Source organism: Aotus nancymaae, unplaced genomic scaffold (genome assembly GCF_030222135.1).
Source record: "Aotus nancymaae isolate 86718 unplaced genomic scaffold, 86718_ANA_hifiasm-v0.15.2.pri h1tg000010l, whole genome shotgun sequence".
Classification (NCBI taxonomy): domain Eukaryota; kingdom Metazoa; phylum Chordata; class Mammalia; order Primates; family Aotidae; genus Aotus; species Aotus nancymaae.
In genome coordinates this window covers 65,761,556-65,783,261 of record NW_026988421.1, presented here as the reverse complement: position 1 = coordinate 65,783,261, position 21,706 = coordinate 65,761,556, and the positions used below count along the sequence as shown (strand labels likewise).

Below are 21,706 nucleotides of genomic sequence, written 5' to 3'. Positions count from 1 at the left end.
GAGAAAAAAAATGTAATTTAAAAGAAGGGATAACTGAAGCTATTGCTTGGCCACCGAAGATAGACTCTTCTTCCTAGGTTTTTTCTTTTTTTTTTTTTTGGTGAGGCAGGGTCTCACTCTATCACCCAAGCTAGAGTGCAGTGGCATGAACATGGCTCATTGCAGCCTTGACCTCCTGGGCTCAAGGAATCCTGCTGCCTCAGCCTCCTGTGTAGCTGGGACCATAGATATATGTCACATGTCCAATTAATTTTTTTTTAAGATTAAAGGGTCTCATTTTGTTGCCCAGACTGGTCTTGAACTTCTGGGTTCAAGGAAACCTCCCACTTTAGCCTCCCAAAGTGCTGGATTATAGGCGTAAGCCACCATGCCCAGCTCCTAGGTTTAATTTTAGAACACAGGGTCCAGAGTGAAGTAGGAGATAGAGGGAAATAATAAAAGGAGTCTATGGGCCGGGTGCGATGGCTCAAGCTTGTAATCCCAGCACTTTGGGAGGGAGGCTAAGACAGGCAGATCACCTGAGGTTGGGAGTTAGAGATCAACCTGACCAACATGGAGAATCCATGTCTCTACTAAAAAAAAAAAAAAAAAAAAAAAAAAAAATTAGCCAGGTGTGGTGAAGCATGCCTGTAATCCCAGCTACTCAGAAGGCTGAGGCAGGAGAGTCACTTGAACCTGGGAGGCGGAGGTTGTGGTGAGCGGAGATCATGCCATTGTGCTCCAGCCTGGGCAACAAGAGCGAAACTCCGTCTCAAAAAAATAAATAAATAAAAATAAATAAATAAAAGGGGGTCCATGGAAGTGAAATAGGAAGCAATATTTGAGAAAAGCTCAATATTTGCTGATTAGAAAACTGTAGTTTGTTTCCTTTTTACTAGTATCAAAAGTCATGATCCTCAATAATCCTTAATTGCTAATGGCAAATGGAGTAATTACATGGACTTTCAGAGTTCAATGTTTCCTAACATCAACTTCAGAGCTTACAAATATTTGCTGTGATGAATAAGTAGAGCTATGCCTAAAGAAAAGTAGGCAGAACTTGAGACTGAAGGTAAAGACACTGCTTAGGAAGCCAAAACAAAATCTAAGCAAAAGTTAAAGTCTAAACCTAAGTTGTGAGAGCAGGAATGGAAAAGGAAAGACATTATAATGTGGATGTAAAATGAATCAAATATCTAGGTCTCAACCTTTGCAGAAAAAGAGGTTACTGGTGCCATTAAAAGATGCAGGAAATATGGGAAAATGCACAGATTCAGGACAACAGGTGAATTTAGTTTGGTATATATGACTTTGAAATGTCAGAAAGTCACTGAGAAGCAGATATTCAGCAGACAGTTAAAATTAGGATCTAGGGGCCAGACGCGGTGGCTTACGCCTGTAATCCCAGCACTTTGGGAGGCTGAGGTGGGCAGATCACAAGGTCAGGAGTTCAAGACCAGTCTGACCAACATGGTGAAACCCATCTCTACTAAACATACAAAAATTAACCAGGTGTGGTGGTAGGCACCTGTAATCCCTGCTACTCAGGAGGCTGAAGCAGGAGAATTGCTTGAACCTGGGAGGTAGAGGTTGCAATGAGCCACGATCATGCCACTGCACTCCAGCCTGGGTGACAGAGTGAGATTCTGTCTCAAAAAAAAAAAAAAAAATTAGGGTCTGGGAAGGCCAGGCAAGGTGGCTCAAGCCTGTAATCCTAGAACCTTGGGAGACCAAGGCAGGTGGATCACTTGAGGTCAGGAGTTCGAGACCAGCCTAGCCAACATGGCCAAAACCCGTCTCTACCAAAAATGCAAAAATTAGCCAGGCAGGGTGGTGCACACCTGTGGTGCACACCTGTAATCCCAGCTACTTGGGAGGCAGAGGCAGCAAAATTGCGTGAACCCAGGAGGCAGAGGTTGCAGTGAGCGAAGATGGCACCACTGCACTCCAGCCTGGATGCCAGAGTGAGACTCTCTTTCAAAAAATATATATAATTAAATTAAGATCTGAGAACTGAGAGATACAGAGACAGAAAGGTTACATGTGATAGTGTCCAATACAAAGCCTGGACCCCCTACATCTCTGCTTTAGTCAGAATATCTACACTTCCCTAAAAGGCAGCTCTCTCCCAGTTCTGCCATCAAATAAACTTTCCTATAAGGCAGATACCCTGCAGTCACAGATGAATGGTTAACTCCTAGTCATCTTTAAGAATGCTCAGGTGTCATTTTCCCAAACCCCGCTTATTTCCCACCAAGAAGACGGTACCTGTGCCTTACCGCTTTCTCTATAAATATGCCCAGTTTCTAATACCATGCCTAAAATAGCATGTACTTGAAAGACAAACTGAAGGAAAAGATCTTGGCATGTGCTCAACAAGCCTTGGAAGGCACTGTATCCTCTTAGGTGATTGCTAAAGAAATGAACTTGGATGAGATTTCCAAAGGAGAGAAAAGAAAACTAAGTTGTCTTAAATATAAGTGATCATCATGGAACACCTTCATCTAGGGAGCAGTTCCCAAAAACGTTTCTCCACTTTTTTCATCACAAAATACCTCATCTGTAACACAGGAATCATTGCTCCTACCTCATAGGTCACTGGGAGGGTTAAAAGAAATAATATTTATAGAGCACATAGTATAATATCTAGCACTCAATTAATGTTCCCTTCTTTCCCCTAATCCCACCTGAAAACATGTTAGAGCCTGATTCTTTCTTTGTAAGCAACTGTTATGCCCTGAAAAGCAACCCAGCCTAGAAAAATAATGGATATTTCAGAAAGGCAGACTAGCCTTGTCAGATGCTCCCTCTAGAACAGATTTCTCAACCTCAATACCATTGACATATTTGGCCAGATAATTCTTTGTTGTGGGGGTTGTCCTATGTAGGATGTTTAGCAGCATCCCTGAATTCCACCCGCTAGGTGCCAATAGTTCTCCCAACCAAAAATATCTTTCTAGACCATGCCAAATGTCCCCTGGAGGGCAAAACTTCCCCTGGTTGAGAATTACTGTCCTAGAGCTGACCAAATTATCACAAAGCCCTAAATCTCCTAAATATTTTCCCTGACATCTACAAATATATCTTATTTGTTCCCACTGATTCTGCACATTAAATTATGCTTAGTCTTTATAACCCATTCTCCTTAACCAAAACTAGTAGCTATCCCTTAACCATCAAGCAAGTCATTATAAATTAATTCAGTGTAAATACTCAATGCATTATCTATCACACTTTGAAAGCCAAACTAATATAATGAAAGTAATTGCAGTCAATCCCAAAATGTCTCCCCACAAAATTAGATTTGTCCCAGTATTCACATATCTAATCTTTTAATTTCATATGTACAGGTGGCACTAAGTTCATATTATATAAAGTGAATTTTGGTTGCCTAGGGAATGCTACAAGTTGCTTTTTTTTTTTTTTTGAGACGGAGTCACGCTCTGCCACCCAGGCTGGTACCATCTTGGCTCACTGCAACCTCCGCCTTCCAGGTTCAAGAGACTCTCCCACCTCAGCCTCCCGAATAGCTGGAACTACAGGCACGTGCCACCAAGCCCGGCTTTTTTATTTTTAGTAGAGACAGAATTTCACCGTATTAGCCAGGATGGTCTCAATGTCCTGACCACGTGATCCACCTTCCTCAGCATCCCAAAGTGCTGGGATTACAGGCATGAACCACCATGCCCGGCTTGCATTTTTTTTTTTTTTTTTTTTTTTGAGGTAGGGTCACAGCAGCCTTGATCCTCCTGACTCAGCTTGCTGAGTAGGAGCTTCCTGATTGCAAGTGTGCACCACACCCCAGTTAATTTTTTGTTTTATAGACAGGGGTCTAGCTATGTTGCATAGGCTGGTATCAAACTCCTAGCCTCAAGCGATTCTCCCACCCCAGCCTCACAAAGTGCCAGGACTGCAGGTTTAAAAAAGCATGCTCAGCTAGGTCTTATTTCTGTTCCTTTACTAATTGTTTCATTTGGGTTTCAGTATCTTCAGTTGTAAAATAGGCATAATTCTTGCTGTCCTTTGATCACAGAACTGTCCAACAAGATAATAAACAGAAAAACACAGTGAACATGAATCAGCATTATATGTAATTATTTTTATGAAGGAAAAATCTAAGGAAATCTAAGGGTTATAATGTTTAGTAGGATGGTAGGGAAAAGTTGCATCTGTCTTCCAGTTTGGTGAAGGAAGTGCCTTGTAAGGAAATACTCTAGGTTAGAATAGGGAAAGCACATGCTTTGAACTCAGTAAGTCTGATTCAAAAGCCCTTGCTCTTCATTCTGCATATAGTTTGAATATTTAAAATAAAAATAGAATATCCTGAGGGTTTTTACTTTAAAGTTTATGTTCTTGGTATAAAGTAGGCACAAATACCCTTTGAGGGTAGTAGGAATACATTAAAGGCACTGGCAGGGATTTGTTCACCCTCCATTCAAAGGAGCATGAACACACCACCAGGCCCCTAAGTATCCTTTTCAATTGTGAATGATTCGGAGGTGAAGAAGAGTGATACTGGAAGAAATGGGATATGTCTTGTATAATCAGGAGTGTCCCAATAGTTTTAAATCAGTTTGATATGTCTATTTTAAGATGGAAAAAAATCGTTGCCTTTCAACAAACATTTCCGAATCATCAAAGGCTGTCTGTTTCACTTTATACTTATTAGGAAGGGATATTTTAACAAATGGCTTTTTATAAGTAAAAGGTGCAACATCAATCACATGTGAGGCAGGTGTCAGGGGCAGCACTGTCTCTGCTGCTGCCAAAAAGTGCAAATAGAAAAATCAATCTTTCTTATCCATTCATCCAAATGCTGCCCCTGCAAAGCCTCGGAGGGGTCTAGGTCCCTGGTAGAGGGTCCTCAAACGTGCGGGATTTCAGAATAGTGTACGAAAAGGAAGGTCAACGTGCCCTTCCGCTACACTTTCTGAAAAATTCCCAAGAATTCTGTCTTTGCCCCAGAGTAGAGCAGTTGCCGGGCCTCCTCCCCGTCAACCCCCAGGGAAGAGAAGGTAGCCGCGTACAGACGCTGCTCCGTTCCGGCCCTCCAGTGTCGCAACAGCCTAGCCGGCACTAGCTCGCAGGTGGCGCGAGGAGCCGGCTCGGCCCCCCTGCCGGCCACTACTGGCCAAGGGCTACTGGAGCCGGAGCTGCAGCAGACAGGCGGCGACACAGCCAAACTGAGAGATTTCCGTCAGGCAAGGGGTGGTGGCCATGCGGGCAGCTCCCCGAGCGGCAGGTCCTGCGTTTTGGCCCCAAGCTGGCAGCGAGAGACACCACCCAGCGCCGGGGCGCGCAACCCCACGTGGGCCCTGGCTTGCTTGCTGCAGGCGCCGTCACCCTCCTCCCCAAGTCGGGCAGCGCTCACCTCAGCGCTTGCGGCGCCTCTACCTTCAGCTTTTTGGGCTTCGGCTCCCCTTCAGCAGCTGCCATCTTCGCACTCCCACCTCACTTTGGCTCTACCGCCCACCTCTGCAATCCACTCTTTGGCCCGCCCCCTCTTCGCCTCACCGCCTTCTCTTCTCCAAATCCCGCCCCTCCAGACTCCACCCATTCTGTGCCACTTTCATCCACAACCATTGGCTCTATTCCTCGGCCCCTACAGCGAATGCCCCGCCCGCTCCTGACCCCGCCTCCGCTACCGTAGGGGACCCCAGACTGAGTTAGGCCGCAGATGAGCGCCTGAATCTAGATGGTGAGAAACCTACTATTCTTCTAGACCCTGGATGATGTAGAAGATTTAGATGCTAAGCCTCAAGAGGCATCTTTTCTCTCAGTTAAGGTCTTCCTGCATATTTAATCTTTCTAATATGGTAGACAGAGTCGGTATCTTTGAAGCTGTTAATCAGGCGATCTCCTGGCCACTACAGCTGCGGGTCCTCGCGGCCTTCTCTGCTTCCTCAGCTTGGGTCTGTAGAGGACCCGGCGCCGAATCACTGACTGGCCCTGGTGTCGGGGTGAGTGTGAGGGGCGGGAAATCTGTGGACTGGGGACAGCTCTAAAACCCGGGAGTAGGCTGAATAGCTGGGGCCCCCGAATCCGGTCTGGGCTCTAGGAGCGTCCCTGGTGGTGTGGGCCAGGGCCTCGCTTCCCCTCGACTCCGGGCCTTCCGGACTTTCTTGCCAGCAAGGCCGGAAGGGAGCGGTGCACCTGCAGCCCAGTGTTCTCAGGCCCCCAAGCCTCAGAGGTCAAGCTTATTGGGGCTGGAGTACAAACGGCAGGAATCTCTGTCCCAGGTTTCTGCTTTGGAGGACAAAACCCCAAACGGACCTGAGCAGACAGACGTCCTGTTAACGGGCGGTGCCTGGAAGAGCCTGGGGTGAGGAATGCAGTGAAAAGGGTGTTGCAGTTCTTCAGGAGAGAGGTAATGGGGTTCTAAGCTGAGCATGTGGCAATAAGTATGGAAAAGTGAGGGGCGAGGTGGCTGTTTGAATTTGGTAGATTTGTTTGAACCTGAAGCTTACAGCCTTATGTGATTAAGAAGGTGTTGTGCCAATGACACGAGGAGGAATTTTATGGAGTTTGGGTTTTATCGAATTTGAAACAGTGGTTAACATGGAGATTGTAGGAAGACTTTTAAAAAAAATTTTAAGCGTCAGAATTAAGCCCGCAAAACTTTAAAGGTGAGAACCAAAACAAATGAAGTTTCATATAAAAGGGTAAGAAGTACTTTGGTTTAAGAGAAAGTTATCAATGACATAAAATGCTGAAATGGTCAAAGGAGGAAGCTGAAATCAGAATCGTCGTTGGATTTTATAATTAGAAAGTCATTGAGCCATTTGAGAGAGATGCTTTAATAGTAACTGAGGAAAGATTGCAAGTGTAGACTAATCCTTCATCATTTGGGGCATGAAGCAAGATTATTGAGAGTGGCAAGGGGCGGGGAAGTTTGGGGTTTGTTTTAAAGAATACAAGATATATATTTGGGGGCAGGAACCAAGCAACTATTTCAAGATTCAAGAAAAAGTCTCGTCTCCCAGAAGAGAAGGAAAGGGGTGGGATCAAGTTACAAGTGAAAGGATTAATTTGGGAAAGAAAGAAAAAAAAAAAAAAACCTTTAGGAAAGCTCTCTTTGCAACAAGGTTAGATTTTCTTTTTTTTTTTTTGAGACAGAGTTTTGCTCTTGTTGCCCAGGTTGGAGTGCAATGGTGCAATCTCAGCTCAGCACAACCTCCACCTCCCGGGTTCAAGCGATTCTCCTGCCTCAGCCTCCCTAGTAGCTGGGATTACAGGCATGCACCACCACGTCTGGCTGCTTTTTGTATTTTTAATAGAAACGGGGTTTCTCCATGTTGGTCAGACTGGTCTTGAACTCCTGACCTCAAGTGATCCACCCACCTCGGCCTCCCAAAGTGCTGGGATTATAGACATGAGCCACCGCACCCGGCCTAAGGTTAGATTTTCTTACTCAATCTTATGAATTTTATTTCTTACCATTTAACATAATATACTATTGGCAGGCAGAGTGTGGAGGCTCATTACCTGTAATTCTAGCACTTTGGGTAGCTGAGGCAAGAGAATCACTTGAGGCCAGGAGTTGGAGATCAGCCTGGGCAACATAGTGAGACTCCATCTCTACAAAAAATTTAAACAGTAGCCAGGCTTGGTGGTGCGTGCTTGTAGTCCTAGCTGCTCAGGAGGCAAAGGCAGAATGAGGCAGAAGGATCACTTGAGTCTAGGAGTTCAAAGTTATAGTGAGCTATGATTGGTCCACTGCACTTCAGCCTGGGCAACAAAATGAGACCCTACTTCTTTAAAAAAAAAAAAATAAATACATATACACATACTCTATTGGAATTCTTTGCAGACTAAATATTTTTAAGTAGCTCAGTACTGTGTCAATGCATGAGTAGCACATGTTATTTACAGAGAACTTCTCTCTCCATTTGGAAGTGACCTCTCTCCCATTACACAGAGAAGGAGAGGCATCATCTGCCTGCAGTCAAATATACAAGACTTCCTTTCAATCTGAAGAGTAGAAAATGTTCCTTCCCCTTAGAGAAGGCAAACTCTTTCACCTAGTGTCCCAATAGCATCCTCTCCTGCCATCTCAGAGTCTCCTTCTACTACTTCAGCTTTTTCCCCTCTATGCACACCTTTCTTTCAGCATTTGAATATATTCTTCTTTCACTTTATGAACTGCTACGTTTATTTTCCTGTCTTTTCATTTTCTTCACAGCTAAACTTCTTGAATCTACTCTACATAGCTCTATTTTTTTACACTTCTTGCTATTTATTTCCCAACCTACTGCAATGTCTTATTTCCAGCATTCCACTGAACTACTACCAAAACTACTTTTACCAAGATCACCAATGTCCTCTGTGTGTTAAATCATGTACTCTCAAAGCAGACAAAAACTGCTTCTTGTAAGGTGAAAAAAAATTATACTCTTTTTATGTATAAAGTACAAGTACAGTACATAAACAGATAATATTTTGTGGTATTAAAATTGTATGGTGATATTAATTAGCTTCATTTAATTATTCCACATTTTATTTATAAATCATAACATCTTGGACCCCAAAATATATACAACTATAACTTGTCAATTTACATTTGAAAAGAAAGAATAATAAAAAGTTTTGTGGGTGAGGAATTTGATTGGCAGGGTGGTGGGAAGATTGGAGTCTAAAAGGGCTCCTTAGCTGGCATTAAGGAAAAGAAAGTTAAAAAACACTCCTAAATCAACAGATATTTTAAGGTTTTTTTTATTTTTGAGATAGAGTCACGCTGTATTGCCCAGGTTAGAGTGCAGTGGCACCATCTCAGCTCACTGCTACCTCTGCTTCCCGGGTTCAAGAGATTCTCCTGCCTCAGCCTCCTGATCAGCTGGGATTACAGGCACCTGCCACCACACCCAGCTAATTTTTTTGTATTTTTAGTAGACAGGGGGTTTCACCATGTTTGTCAGGCTGGTTTCAAACTCCCGAGCTCAGGAGATCCTCCTACCTCAGCCTCCCAAAGTGCTGGGATTACAGATGTGAGCCACTGCGCCCAGCTGACATTTTCTTTTTCTTTTTTGTGGGGGATGGGGGACAGAGTTTCGCTCTGTCACCCAAGCTAGAGTGCAGTGGCTCAATCTTGGCTCACTGCAACCTCTGCCTCCCGGATTCAAGTGATTCTCCTACCTCAGCCTCCTGAATAGCTGGGATTACAGGTGCACACCACCACACCCGGCTAATTTTTGTATTTTTAGTAGAGATGGGGTTTCACCATGTTGGTCAGGCTGGTCTCAAACTTCTCACCTCGTGATCTGTCTGCCTCAGCCTCCCAGCTGACATTTTCAATTCTTGTAGCTTCACCTTTTTGTGCCATTTAACAGTATTTACCACTCCATTCTTCTGGGAAAATATATTAAAATGTTTTAGTTACTAAAAACCACCCCACTTTTTTTTCTTATGCCTCTTCAGTCACATCTTGATCATTCTTTAGGTCCACTTTTTTGACCCACCTGCTAAACTCAAATGGAGTTCCTGCCATAAGCTCTCTTCGTACTGTGCACATTCTTTCGTTTTAATTCTCCTTATGGCTAATTCCCATTAACAAAAAATCCTGATCACTTACAATTCTGATTCCAATCTGGCTTCTCTAAAGCACCAGAAGTATATGTGTGTGTGTATATATATATAAAAAATAGTTTTTTGAATATATTTATTTGGGTCAGATATATCCAGAATTGGTCAAATTATACAGTACCAGGCTAAATGACACATCTTCTCTCTCATCTCCACACCCTCCCCCCAAGCCTAAATGGTTTTTAGCTCAAAGCTTAAAACTTTAGCTCTTATCTTTTCACTGTACCCCATCCCCATAGTCAGGACTGTAGTCCAGGCTATCACCATTCATCTCTCAACTGGTGTCACAGTGTTGAGTTACCTGTTACCCAGTTTCCACATGTAATTAGTATAATCTTTCTAAAAATACAAATTGGATTGCATGATTACCATTTAAAAAAATTATATAATGACTTTACATTGCACTAAGAATAAAATCCAAACTCCTTAACAAGTTTAGCATGCTTCATGAACGAGTCAGTCTCTGCTTACCTCCTTCTCCAGTTTCATCTCCCCTCGTCTCTCCATCTTCCAGATTTGCTACGTTTAAAATGGATTTCTTTGTCTTGTGTTTCTCTCACCTCTAAGCCTTATAGATTTCCGTAGCACACTTTATTTCCTGTATCATCATAGGAATTACATGTTACTATATTAAGTTTCCTTCTCTGCAGACCTCTAAATGCTGTGATTGTAGGAACTCTAATTTTGTTTGTTCTTGTATACCCAATGCCTCAAAACTCTGTGTTGAATGAATATGTGATCAAGATATTGGCTGAGAATCAGAAAAGTAGATTGTTTTCTGGTCTCATCTCTCATGTTCAGTATAGGCCCATCTGTACCTCCATCCTGTTATATATGGAGGGAATACATTTTTGTTTTTAGACACTATCTTACAAGAATATTTTGACTATTGTAAATGTATTGTTTGTGAATTACCCAGGATGATTATAAAATGTTTAGTGAAAAGGATTTATGATGTATTTAAGCTGTAGTCAAAGCTCTGATGGGACTGCCTCTGAACACTGTTTCTTCTAGTGGCTTTAAAATAAGCTGGGAGAATTCTATTTTATGACTCAAAAGCCACTAGGAACAAAAAGATGATTGTGGTGATAATGATTGTGTAGCTTTCCTAGAAAGTTTATTAAAGTAATAATTTTTTAAAAGTAACTGCAGCTACTAAAAGGATGATAAATAAAGAAACAGGCTAATTTACACTGTAACATGTGGTATTATTTAATTGTTATATGCATTAGACCCTTGGTCATAATATGGATAGAAGAAATACGCTGTCTTTTCCTATTATAGAAAGTTAAGATGGGTTTTAAAGCTAAGCACAGTTGAGAACTTACAAGTGTTATGCTTTCATCTCAGCACTAAGGATAACAACAATAAATCTAGGGGGCTGGTTTAACTTTCTGTATTCTGAGACCTGAACTACTGCCAATAAAAACAACTTTGGTGGAAACTTTCCTGGAAAGAATTTTTCACCAGCTTAAGAGGATGAGTAGAAATCTGGCCCTAAAATAAAGAAACTACAAAATCACTTGCTTCCAGAACAAGCAACTCTTTTAGGGTATATTGTGGCAATGGAGTACTATAAATTCTTGTGAGCTATACTCTCCGTAGGATGAATGATTTAGATACCTGTTTCAGCTCTTTTAAATAGAACTTCTACTCTAAATAATTCATTAAACTTTCTCAGCATAAAAACTAGAATGTGTTTTGGCTCCTAACTAAACAAGAAACATCTTTTACCTTTTCCTCTTAAATCATAAGCTAAAGCAGCACGTTTTTGCACTGTTCAATATATTAATGACTAACGACATATGGTTATTTAAATTTTTTTTTTTTGAGATGGGGTTTCACCATGTTTGTCAGACTGGTCTCGAACTCCCGACCTCAGGTGATCCTCCCGCCTGGGCCTCCCAACGTGCTGGGATTACAGGCGTGAGCCACCGAGCCCGGCCTGCTTATTTAAATTTAAATTAATTAAAATTAAAACTTCAGGCTGGGCTCGGTGGCTCACACCTGTAATCCCAGCACTTTGGGAGATCAAGGTAAGAGGATTGCTTGAGCCCAGAAGTTCAAAACCAGCCTGGGCAATATAGGCAGTCCTTGTCTCTACAAAACAAAAATTTGCGAATCACCTGAGTGTGGTGATGTGTGCCTGTAGGTCCAGCTACTCAGGAGACTGAAGTGGGAGGATCACTTGAGCTCTGGAGGTGGGGGTTGCAGTGAGCGAGGATTGCATAACTGCACCCCATCCTGGGCAACAGAGCAAGACCCTGCCTCAAAATAAATAAATAAATAAATAAAACTTCAGTGTTGGTTGCATTAAACACATTTCAAGTGCTCAATAGCCATGTGAGTAGTTGCTGTCATATGAGATGGCACAGATAAAGGACATTTCCATCATTGCAGAAAACCCTGTTGGACACTGCTATATTTGAATGTGTTTCTAATAATTAGTCTCTACAAGGCAGATAAGAGCAGGAGCTCAGCATTCAGCTGGATCTAGGTTTGAATCCTAGCTTACTATGTGATCTTAGAATGGGGATAAGAGTGTATTTATAGAATAACATTGTGAAGATGAGATAAGGTAGATAAAGTGTCTAGCATAGTGTCTGGCCCACAATAAGTACTCAGTACATTTTAGATGGTATTAACTGATTTATATTATTATTCATTATCTTTAATGAATAAAACACTTTGAATGGGGACCAGGTACAGTGGCTTTACACCTGTAATCCCAACACTTTGGGAGGACGTTGCAGGCAGATCACTTGAGGCCAACATGGTGAAACCCTATCTCTACTAAAAACAGAAAACCTAGCCGAGCGTGGTGTTATGTGCCTGTAATCCCAGCTACTAAGGAGGCAGAGATATGAGAATTGCTTGACCGTGGGAGGCAGAGGTTTCAGTAAGCAGAGATCACACCACTGTACTCCAGCCTGGGTGACAGAGCGAGACTCTGCTCCAAAAAAATAAAATAAAATAAAAAAATAAAAAAGACTGAGTCTTCCTCTGTCACCCAGACTGGAGTGCATTGGCGCAATCTCGGCTCACTGCAACCTCCTAAAACCTAAGTTCAGGTGATTCTCCTGCCTCAGCCTCCCGAGTAGCTGGGATTACAGACACGCGTCACCACAGCCACCTAATTTTTGTACTTTTAGTAGAGACAGGGTTTTGCCATATTGGCCAGGCTGGTCTTGAACTCCTAAACTCAGGTGATCTGCTGGTCTTGGCCTCCCAAAGTGCTGGGATTACAGGCGTGAGCCACCACACCCAGCCAAAAATAACCAAAAATTTAATGGGGCCAAAGGATTAATTTTTGCAATGGATGCCATGTTCCATATGTGATTCACCTGAAGTGTTCAAATCTGAGTCTCCTTGTTGATTACAGTCCTCCACTTGAAGTCGTACTTTACATTTTGGATGCTGATTTTATTCCAAGAAAAAGGTGTAATAATAAAAATTTAGTTGCAGATCTTATGGTTGATGTTCTTGTTTCATTTTAAAAATGAAAATGAAAAATTTATCAGCTAAGGTTATAGTTAAAATCAGCAGGTTCTATAAAGCAAGTCTAAGTATTCTAATGGCACTTATATTAATACCCAGACAGAAATATAAGACACAAAGCAAGCCTACTAAAGCAAAGAATCTGACTAGATAAAGTAGAAAAATTTGGCAGGTTCCAACGCTGAGGTGTCAGAGTTTATTGCTGACAACTCAAGTTGGTTGCTTGGCTAAACAGAGATGGCTTTAAACAAAGAAACTTTTTTTGTTTCTAATTAAACAGAAACCCTAAACTGTTAACAGTAGTCATACTTTATTAATATAATAATTACTAAAACATATCTTAGTAATTAGTATTATTTACTTCATAACTATTGAACATGTGTCAAACGGGAAAGGGAGATCATCACCACCTGTTCTTTAAATGTCAGCTGCTTTCATAAAAGAAATGGCTTCTGAAAAGAATTGGCCAGGTTGATGTTATTTTCTATATCAACAGAATCAAATGAATCAATTCTGGAAAGTCTTCCTTTTCTCTTTGGAATTTATCTTCATTCATAGAAACTGTATTCATAGCTTTTAAATTCTTTCTTCTTAAGCTGTGTTTATCATATACTACTATTACTTGGAATGATTGAACCACTAGACTAAATACCTAATACTGGTGCTTATCCATGTAAAAGATAGGAACAGGGTAAGGTAATTAGACATTTTTCCATTGTCCCTCATATTGCAGGAACAATAAACTTCTTATTGGAAGCATAACTAACGCTCAGAAAAGTATGCAAATCATAATGTAAAGCCTAATGAGTTATCACAAAATGAACACAGCTTGTAAACATCATGCAGGTCAAGAAATAAAACACTGGTGGGGTGTGATGGCTCACACCCATAATCCTAGCACTTTGGGAGTCCGAGGCAGGCAGATCACAAGGTTAGGAATTCAAGACCAGCCCTGGCCAACATAGTGAAACCCCGTCTCTACTAAAAATTAAAAAAAAAAAAAAAATTAGCCAGGTGTGGCAGTGTGTACCTGTAATCCCAGCTACTCAGGAGGCTGAGGCAGGAGAATTGTATGAACCTGGGAGGCAGAGGTTTCAGTGAGCTGACATCGCACCATTGCACTCCAGCCCAGGCAACAGAGCATGACTTCATCTCAAAAAAAAAAAAAGGAGGAAAAAAACATTACCAGCACCTTAGAGGATCAATCCCATGGCCATCTCAGTCACCACCTTCACTCTCCTTTATAAAGGAAACCATTTGATTTAACATAGATTACTTTTGCCTGTTCTACAACTTCATAAAAATGGAATCATACGGTGTATATTGTTTTGCATCTGGCTTCATTTATTTAACATTGTATTGTAAGATTCACTTGTATGTATATATTCTTTGGAGAAATGTCTTTTCAAATCCCTTGCCTGTTTTTTAATTGGGTTGTTTATTTGTTTGTTTGTTTACATTTTAGAGGCAAGGTCTCCCTCTGTCACCCAGGCTAGAGTGCAGTGGTGGGATCATAGTTCACTGCAGCCTTAAACTCCTGGACTTAGGCGATCCTCCCACCTCAGCCTCCTGAGTAGCAAGGACTACAGATGTGAGCCACCATGCCTGGCTAATTTTTAATTTTTTTTTTTTTGTAGAGATGGGGTTTTAAACCCCTGGACTCAAGTAGTCCTCCCTCCTTGGCCTCCCAAAGTGCTAGGATTACAGTTATGAGTCACCACACCTGGCCCTTATTATTGAGTGAAAGTTCTTTTTTTTTTGAGATGGAGTTTCACTCTTGTTACCCAGGCTGGAGTGCAGTGGCATGATTTCGGCTCACCGCAACCTCCGCCTCCTGGGTTCAGGCAATTCTCCTGCCTCAGCCTCCTGAGTAGCTTGGATTACAGGCACGCACCACCATGCCCAGCTAATTTTTTGTATTTTTAGTAGAGACGGGGTTTCACCATGTTGACCGGGATGGTCTCGATCTCTTGACCTCGTGATCCACCCGTCTCGGCCTCCCAAAGTGCTGGGATTACAGGCCTGAGCCACCGCGCCCGGCGAGTGAAAGTTCTTTATATATTCTGGATGGGGTCCCTTTAGGATTTATAGTTTCAAATATTTACTCTCATTTTGTGCATTTTTGCTTTCTCGATATGTCCTTCAAAGCACTAAAGTTTTGATTTTGATGGAATCTAGGTTATCTATTTCTTATTTTTCTTACTTGTACTTTTGGTATCCTATCTTTAAAAACATGGTCTAATTGCCAGGCGCAGTGGCTCACGCCTATAATCCTAGCACCTTGGGAGGCTGAGGTGGCTGGATCATGAGGTCAGGAGTTCAAGACCAGCCCGGCCAACATGGTGAAATCTTGTCTCTACTAAAAGTACAAAAATTAGCTGGGCATGGTAGTGTGCACCTGTAGTCCCAGCTACTCAGGAGACAGAGGCGGGAGAATGGGTGGAGGTTGCAGTGAGCTGAGATGATCACCACTGCACTCTAGCCTAGGCAACAGAGTGAGACTCCATCTCAAAAAAAAAACAAACAAAAAAACATTGTCTAATCCAGAGTCAAAATATATGCTTTTTTTTCCTAAGAGTTTTATCAGCCAGGCGTGGTGGCTCATGCCTGTAATCCTAGCACTTTGGGAGGCTGAGGTGGGCGGATCACAAGGTCAGGAGATCAAGACCATCCGGGCCAACAAGGCGATACCCCACCTCTACTAAAAACAAAAAATTCGCCGGGCATGGTGGCACACACCTGTAGTCCCAGCTACTTGGGAGGCTGAGGCAGGAGAATCACTTGAACCCAGGAGGCAGAGGTTGCAGTGAGCTGAGATCTCGATACTGCACTCCAGCCTAGGTGACAGAGCAGGACTCCGTCTCAAAAAAAAAAAAAAAAAAGAGTTTTATCATTTTGACTTTTCTGTTTAGGTCTTTGATACGTTTTGTGTTGCTTTTTGTATCCGATTTCATTCTTTTGTATGTGGAAATCAGTTGTTCCAGTACCATTTGTTGAAAAGGCTGTTCTCTCTCCAACTGGTCCCCCAGGTCTTGGCACCCTATTGAAAATCAGTTGACCATAAATATAAGAGTTAATGTTCTGTTTATCTGTATGTCTGTCCTAGTGCCCATACCACACAGTAGTTTTGCAGAAAGCACGAGTTATCTTTGTTTTTCCTTTTCTTTTTTTTAATTAAATTCAAATATATATATATATATATATATATATATATATATATATATATTTCAGTCTTTTTACATTCTACATGTTTTTGTAAGCATCCCCCAATTCTTTTTTTGTAGCAAAGTGGACTATAGATGAAGCATTTCAGATCTTTTGTCAATCATGTCAGGTGTGAGGGGAAGTCTTTTGTAAGTCAGCCAAGTATTTGAAAAAAACTTTTCCAAAAGTAAAGGTTTGACCTCACTTTGAAAGCGCTGGTCGGCACAGGAAGGCTTGCAAAGGTGTGTAGGTTGGTCCACCGGTTACAGGTTTAGTAAGGTGAGTTCAACCTGTGGCAACCTAGCTGGCCAGGAGCGCCCCAAGGCAGACAAGGACGCGGGGCTCAGGCGCACGGCTGCTTGCAGCCATCTCACCCCAGATCCTGGCTCAGGAAATGCAGGCTCGGGCTGAACTGGATGTGTGCGCCCCAAGCCCCCGCTCCCCACCCGCCATCCCAGAGACCGAGGGCTCCTTCCAGGTTCTCATAATGGCAGAGTGGCCCCACTTCCTCGGCCCCCCGGAAGAATGCTTGGCTGAGCCAGGTGTCCACGGAGCTATGCTCGCTTGACTGCAGGCATGGGTCCCCGCTTCCTAGCACCTTGGCCTGGGAGGGAAGGCACACCCTGCCCCCTGTGCACCGTAGTTCCTTTTCAAGATTGTTTTGGCTGTTGATCTTTTTCATTTCTATATAAAGTTTAGGATTACTCTGTCAAATTCCACAAAAAGACAGCTGGGATGTTAATAGATATTATATTGAATATGTAGATAAGTTTGGGAAATGTTGCTATCTTAAAAATATCAAGTCTTCCAATCCATGAACATGGAATGTCTTTGAATTTTTTAGGTCTTTTTCATTTATTTCACTGACATTTTGTAACATTTAGTGTACAAGTCTTGTACTTCTCTTGTTAAATATATTTTCTACTTATTTATTTATTTAGAAACAGAGTCTTGATCTCTCGCTCAGGCAAGAGTGCAGTGGCACGATTATGGCTCACTGCAGGCTTCACTTCCCCCGTTCAAGCAGTTCTCTGCCTCAGCCTCCTGAGTAGCTGGAATTACAGGCACCTGCCACCACACCCAGCTAAGTTTTTTTGTATTTTTAGTAGAGACGGGGTTTCACCATCTTGGCCAGGCTGGTCTTAAACTCCTGACCTCGTGATCCACCCACCTCAGCCTCCCACAGTGCTAGGATTACAGGTGTGAGCCACCATGCTTGGCAAATTTAAATTTTTGGATGTTATTGTAAATGAAATTGTTTTCTTAATTTCATTTTCAATTTTGTTGTGTTTACTAGAGATGAAGTATCACTGTGTTGCCCAGGCTGGTCTTAAACTCCTGAGCTCAAGCAGTCCTCCTTCCTCAGCCTTCCACAGTGCTGGGATTACAGGCATGAGCTACCATGCCCTGCCCATTTTTAGTTTTTTATTGATATATCGGATAGAAATATAATTGATTTTTACGTTGAGTTGTATCCTTCCAGCCTGCTGAACTAAATTTATTAGCTCTAATAGGTTTTGTTGTGTGTGTGGATTCCTTAGGCTTTCCTATATATAAGATTGTGTCTTCTACAGATATAGTCTTAGTTCTTCCTTTCCAACTTGGAAGTCTTTTGTTTTATTTTCTTGCTTAATTGCCGTTGCTTAAACCTCCAGTACCATGTTGAATAGAAATGATGGAACTGGACATCATTGTTTGGTTTGGTTATTCAGGAGAAAGTGTCCGGTCTTTCACCGTTAAATATAGTACTAGCTGTGGGGTTTTCATCAAGTTAAGGAAATTTTTTTTTTTTAGACAAATTTAGGGTGCAGTGCCACGATCTTGGCTCACTGCAACCTCTGCCTACTGAGTTCAAGTGATTCTCCTGCCTCAGCCTCCCAAGTAGCTGAGGTTACAGGCAAGCACCACCACACCTGGCTAATTTTTGTATTTTTTGTAGAGATGAGGTTTCACCATTTTGGCCAGGCTGGTCTCGAACTCCTGACCTCAGATGATCCGCCCCCACCTTGGTCTCCCAAAGTGCTGGGATTACAGGTGTGAGCCACTGTGCCCAGCCTTTTTTTTCTTTTTAGATAGGGTCTCACTTGGTCACCCAGGCTGGAGTGCAGTGGCGCAATCTCAGCTCGCTGCAGCCCTGACCTCCCTCCTGGGCTAATGCGATTCTCCCACTTCACCTTCCTGAGTACCTAGGACTACGGGCGAGGGCCACCATGCTTGGCTAATTTTTGTATTTTTTATAAAAACGGGGTTTTGCCCTGTTGGCCAGGCTGGTTTCAAATTCCTGAGCTCAAGCAATCCACCTACCTCAGCCTCCCAAAGTGCTAGGATTACAGGCATGTGCCACCATGTCTGGCTGAGGAAGTTTCTTTCTGTTCTTAGTAGCTTTCTTTTTTTTTTTTCATAAAGTGATGTTGGATTTTGTCAAATGCAATTTTTGCACCTTTTGAAATAATTGTTTTAGTTCTTTATCTTATTGTATATTATGTTGATTAATTTTGTATGTTGAACCAACCTTGCATTCTTGGAATAAATCCCACTTGGTCAAAGTGTATATTTTGTGTATGTTAAGTGATATTGGTCTGTAGTTTCTTATATTTTCTTTGTCTGGCTTTGGTGTCAGGGCAATACAGGGATATGTTTTAATGTGTAATAAATTTTTTTGAGGGGGTTTTAAATTTTTATTTCAAAAGCTTGGATAGCTTTAATATCCAGGTTGTGGCAAAATCAGGACATGTGTAAAATACCTTACAATACATTAGATTCCCAAAAGGTACCAAAAAGTACAGTAAAATTAACACTTCCATTACAGGAAATGTATGACACAAATAATATAAAATTAAAAGGTGAAAAAAAGGTGACACTGGTTTCCTAAGATACAATTTACTCTTTACAACCAGGGTCCACAGGTCCAGGCTGCAGAGCGGCAGCAGGAAGCAGAGCCTCCCATCTGGTTCTGGGGGACCTGGTAATAAAAATCAGCCCATAATGCCACTCTGGCCTCTCAGACACCACACCCTGCCTAAACAACTAGAGCCTGGAAATAGTAAACAGGAGAGTGATTTCCATGGGGGAAATTTTAAATAAGATGCACATGGGACAGGCCATAGAAAGTTTGTCAAGTTACATTTGGTACATAATTGTGTTCACTCCATATCCAAACAAAGCATGTGTGCAGTCAGTTGGTCGCTCCTGCTGCCGCCTCAGTATGGCTTGTAGTTATTCTGATGGCCACCATGTCGCTGGCTCTTGCCGTAGTTTGTACTACCCTGACCTCCACCTCCACCACCACCTCCACTGCCTCGGTTCCCTCGGTTGCGGTTTCCATGGCCCCCAGAGCCATACTGCTGCTGCTGATAAACCTCTTTAGGCTGGGCCACCTTGATCTCACACTTGCTTCCACTGATAGTATTAAACGTTTTCTCCAGAACCTTCTTTACAGGTTCTTCTTCTTTAAAGGAGATAAACACAAAACCTCGTCTTTTGTTCAACTTAGGATCCATTGGAAGTTCAATGGCCTCAATCTCCCCAAAATTGCCGAAGTACTCCCTGATCTTTTCCTCAGTGGCTTCAGGATTCAGACCCCCGACAACGATTTTCTTCACTGGGTCCTTATTCATAGCCATGGCCTTTTTAGGGTCAATGACACGGCCATCCAACCTATGCTCCTTCTGGTCTAGAACCTTCTCCACACTGGCCGCATCTTTGAACAGGATAAACCCAAACCCTCTGAACCGTCCAGTGTTGGGATCCATTTTTATTGTACAGTCAACCACCTCTCCAAATTTAGTAAAATAGTCTTTTAAATCTTTTTTGCTGGTATCCCAGCTCAGGCCACCAACGAACATTTTTCCCGCGTCTTCCTCGTTCTTGCTGGCGTTGATCGGGTCGCCCTCAGCGCCATTCCGATTCCCGCTCGGGGGCACCACGGTCGCACCTCCAGCCCGTGCCGTGGCGCCCGCGCCAGCCCCGGCAGGCGACTCGCCTTCGGGGGCGGCCTCATGTCCGTTCTCGGTGGCGCCCGTCGTCTCCATGGGTTGCTGCTCGCCTGCTTCCGACATCCTAGGCCGAAGCGCGGTGGCTCCTCGCCGCCGATGACACCGCGGGGCCCACTCGTCCCCACCCGCCGGGGAAGGCGCCACGGGCTCGGCCGCACTCCAGCTCGCGCTGCTGAGGCCTCCCCTCCGTCACGCGACGGAGCTTTTCCAGCTGCGTCTCCTTCTCCCGGGCCGCGACCGCATGAGAACCCACCAGCCCACAATCGAGCTCTCGCCCGCGCGGTGCTGCCGCCTCAATATGTAATAAATTTAAACCTTTCTTTTCCCCAACAGAAAATGATCCACAGTCTATTTCTCATCAACTGTTCCGGTGACATATTTCTAGAGAAGCACTGGAAGAGCGTTGTGAGCCAGTCTGTCTGTGATTATTTCTTTGAAGCTCAGGAGAAAGCTGCTGATGTTGAAAATGTACCACCTGTCATTTCAACACCTCACCACTACCTCATCAGTATCTACCGGGATAAGCTCTTCTTTGTATCTGTCATACAGACTGAAGTGCCACCTCTGTTTGTAATTGAGTTCCTACATCGAGTTGCTGACACTTTTCAGGTTGGTTATCTATCACACCTTTCTAACTTAAATTACCCAAGTTAGTTGGAGGTGAGACATGATTATATTATTTAATTACCCAGGTTTTGATGTTTACTGTCTCTCTTTAACTAAGCATAAATTTATAAACCCATTTCTATGTGGTAGACAATGGCACACATGGCTGCTCTATTCATGATTTTTTTATGTATTACAAATTACAGTTGGCTCTCCATATATGTGGGTTCTGCATCCATGAATTCACCCAACTTTACATGGAAAATATTTGAACAAAAAAATGGAACTGAACATGTACAGACTTCTCCTCATTATTACTTAAACAATACAGTATAACAACTAGCTACATAGCATTTACATTGTATTAGATATTACAAGTAATCTAGAGGTGATTTAAAGCATATAGGAGGATGTGTATTCCATATGTATTTTGGGATAGTTAATCAAGATGAAGTTTATAGCTCACATTCCAGTTTAATGTTTCAATACTATCTGGTATAAAATGTAAGAGGATTTAAATTCAATCTAAAAATATTAAGAAAATATTGAGGAATAATGTTAGGACTATAGAGGGATTTTTTTTGGTTTGCTTGTTTTGTTTTGTTTTGTTTTTGAGACAGAGTCTCACTGTGTCATCCAGGCTAGATCTCTCTGCCCAGTGGTGTGATCTTAGCAGCTCATCGCAACCTCCACCTCTTGGGTTCAAGCGATCCTTCCGCCTCAGCCTCCTGAGTAACTGGCACTACAAGCATGTGTCACCATGCTCAGTTGATTTTTGTATTTTTAGTAGAGACGGGGTTTCATGGTGTTGGCCAGGCTGGTCTCGAACTCCTGACCTCGGGTAA

The 21,706-nt window shown here is 42.7% G+C and overlaps 3 protein-coding genes across 5 annotated transcripts in view; 1 reads left to right on the top strand and 2 right to left on the bottom strand.

Annotated features, from left to right (window-relative positions):
- The window catches only part of ADK (adenosine kinase), a 561,731-nt gene extending 556,251 nt beyond the window's left edge, over positions 1-5,480 (bottom strand). Inside the window, exon 1 of the mRNA XM_012460167.2 lies at positions 5,351-5,480. Within this exon, the coding sequence (XP_012315590.1) occupies positions 5,351-5,415 (65 nt within the window). The 5' untranslated portion in view covers positions 5,416-5,480. The remainder of the gene's footprint in view (positions 1-5,350) is intronic.
- Positions 5,481-5,635: 155 nt separating this feature from the next.
- The window catches only part of AP3M1 (adaptor related protein complex 3 subunit mu 1), a 32,694-nt gene continuing 16,623 nt past the window's right edge, over positions 5,636-21,706 (top strand). Inside the window, exons 1-3 of one of the 3 annotated variants that reach the window (XM_012460174.3) lie at positions 5,842-5,939; positions 6,219-6,346; positions 20,589-20,864. In XM_012460174.3, coding sequence (XP_012315597.1) covers positions 20,592-20,864 — 273 coding nt within the window. In that variant the 5' untranslated portion in view covers positions 5,842-5,939; positions 6,219-6,346; positions 20,589-20,591. Of the gene's footprint in view, positions 5,678-5,727; positions 5,940-6,218; positions 6,347-20,588; positions 20,865-21,706 lie in introns of those variants that run through there. The other 2 variants (XM_012460172.3, XM_012460171.3) reach the window with 2 other exon arrangements.
- Positions 19,150-20,318, bottom strand: LOC105722600 (heterogeneous nuclear ribonucleoprotein A/B-like). The gene has a single exon (XM_064373684.1). The coding sequence runs from the start codon at positions 20,316-20,318 to the stop codon at positions 19,461-19,463; it is 858 nt and encodes a 285-aa protein (XP_064229754.1). The 3' UTR covers positions 19,150-19,460.

What these genes read in the sequence shown, in the direction of transcription:
- LOC105722600 (XM_064373684.1), bottom strand. Translation starts at nt 20,318, where the DNA reads ATGTCGGAAGCAGGCGAGCAGCAACCCATGGAGACGACGGGCGCCACC.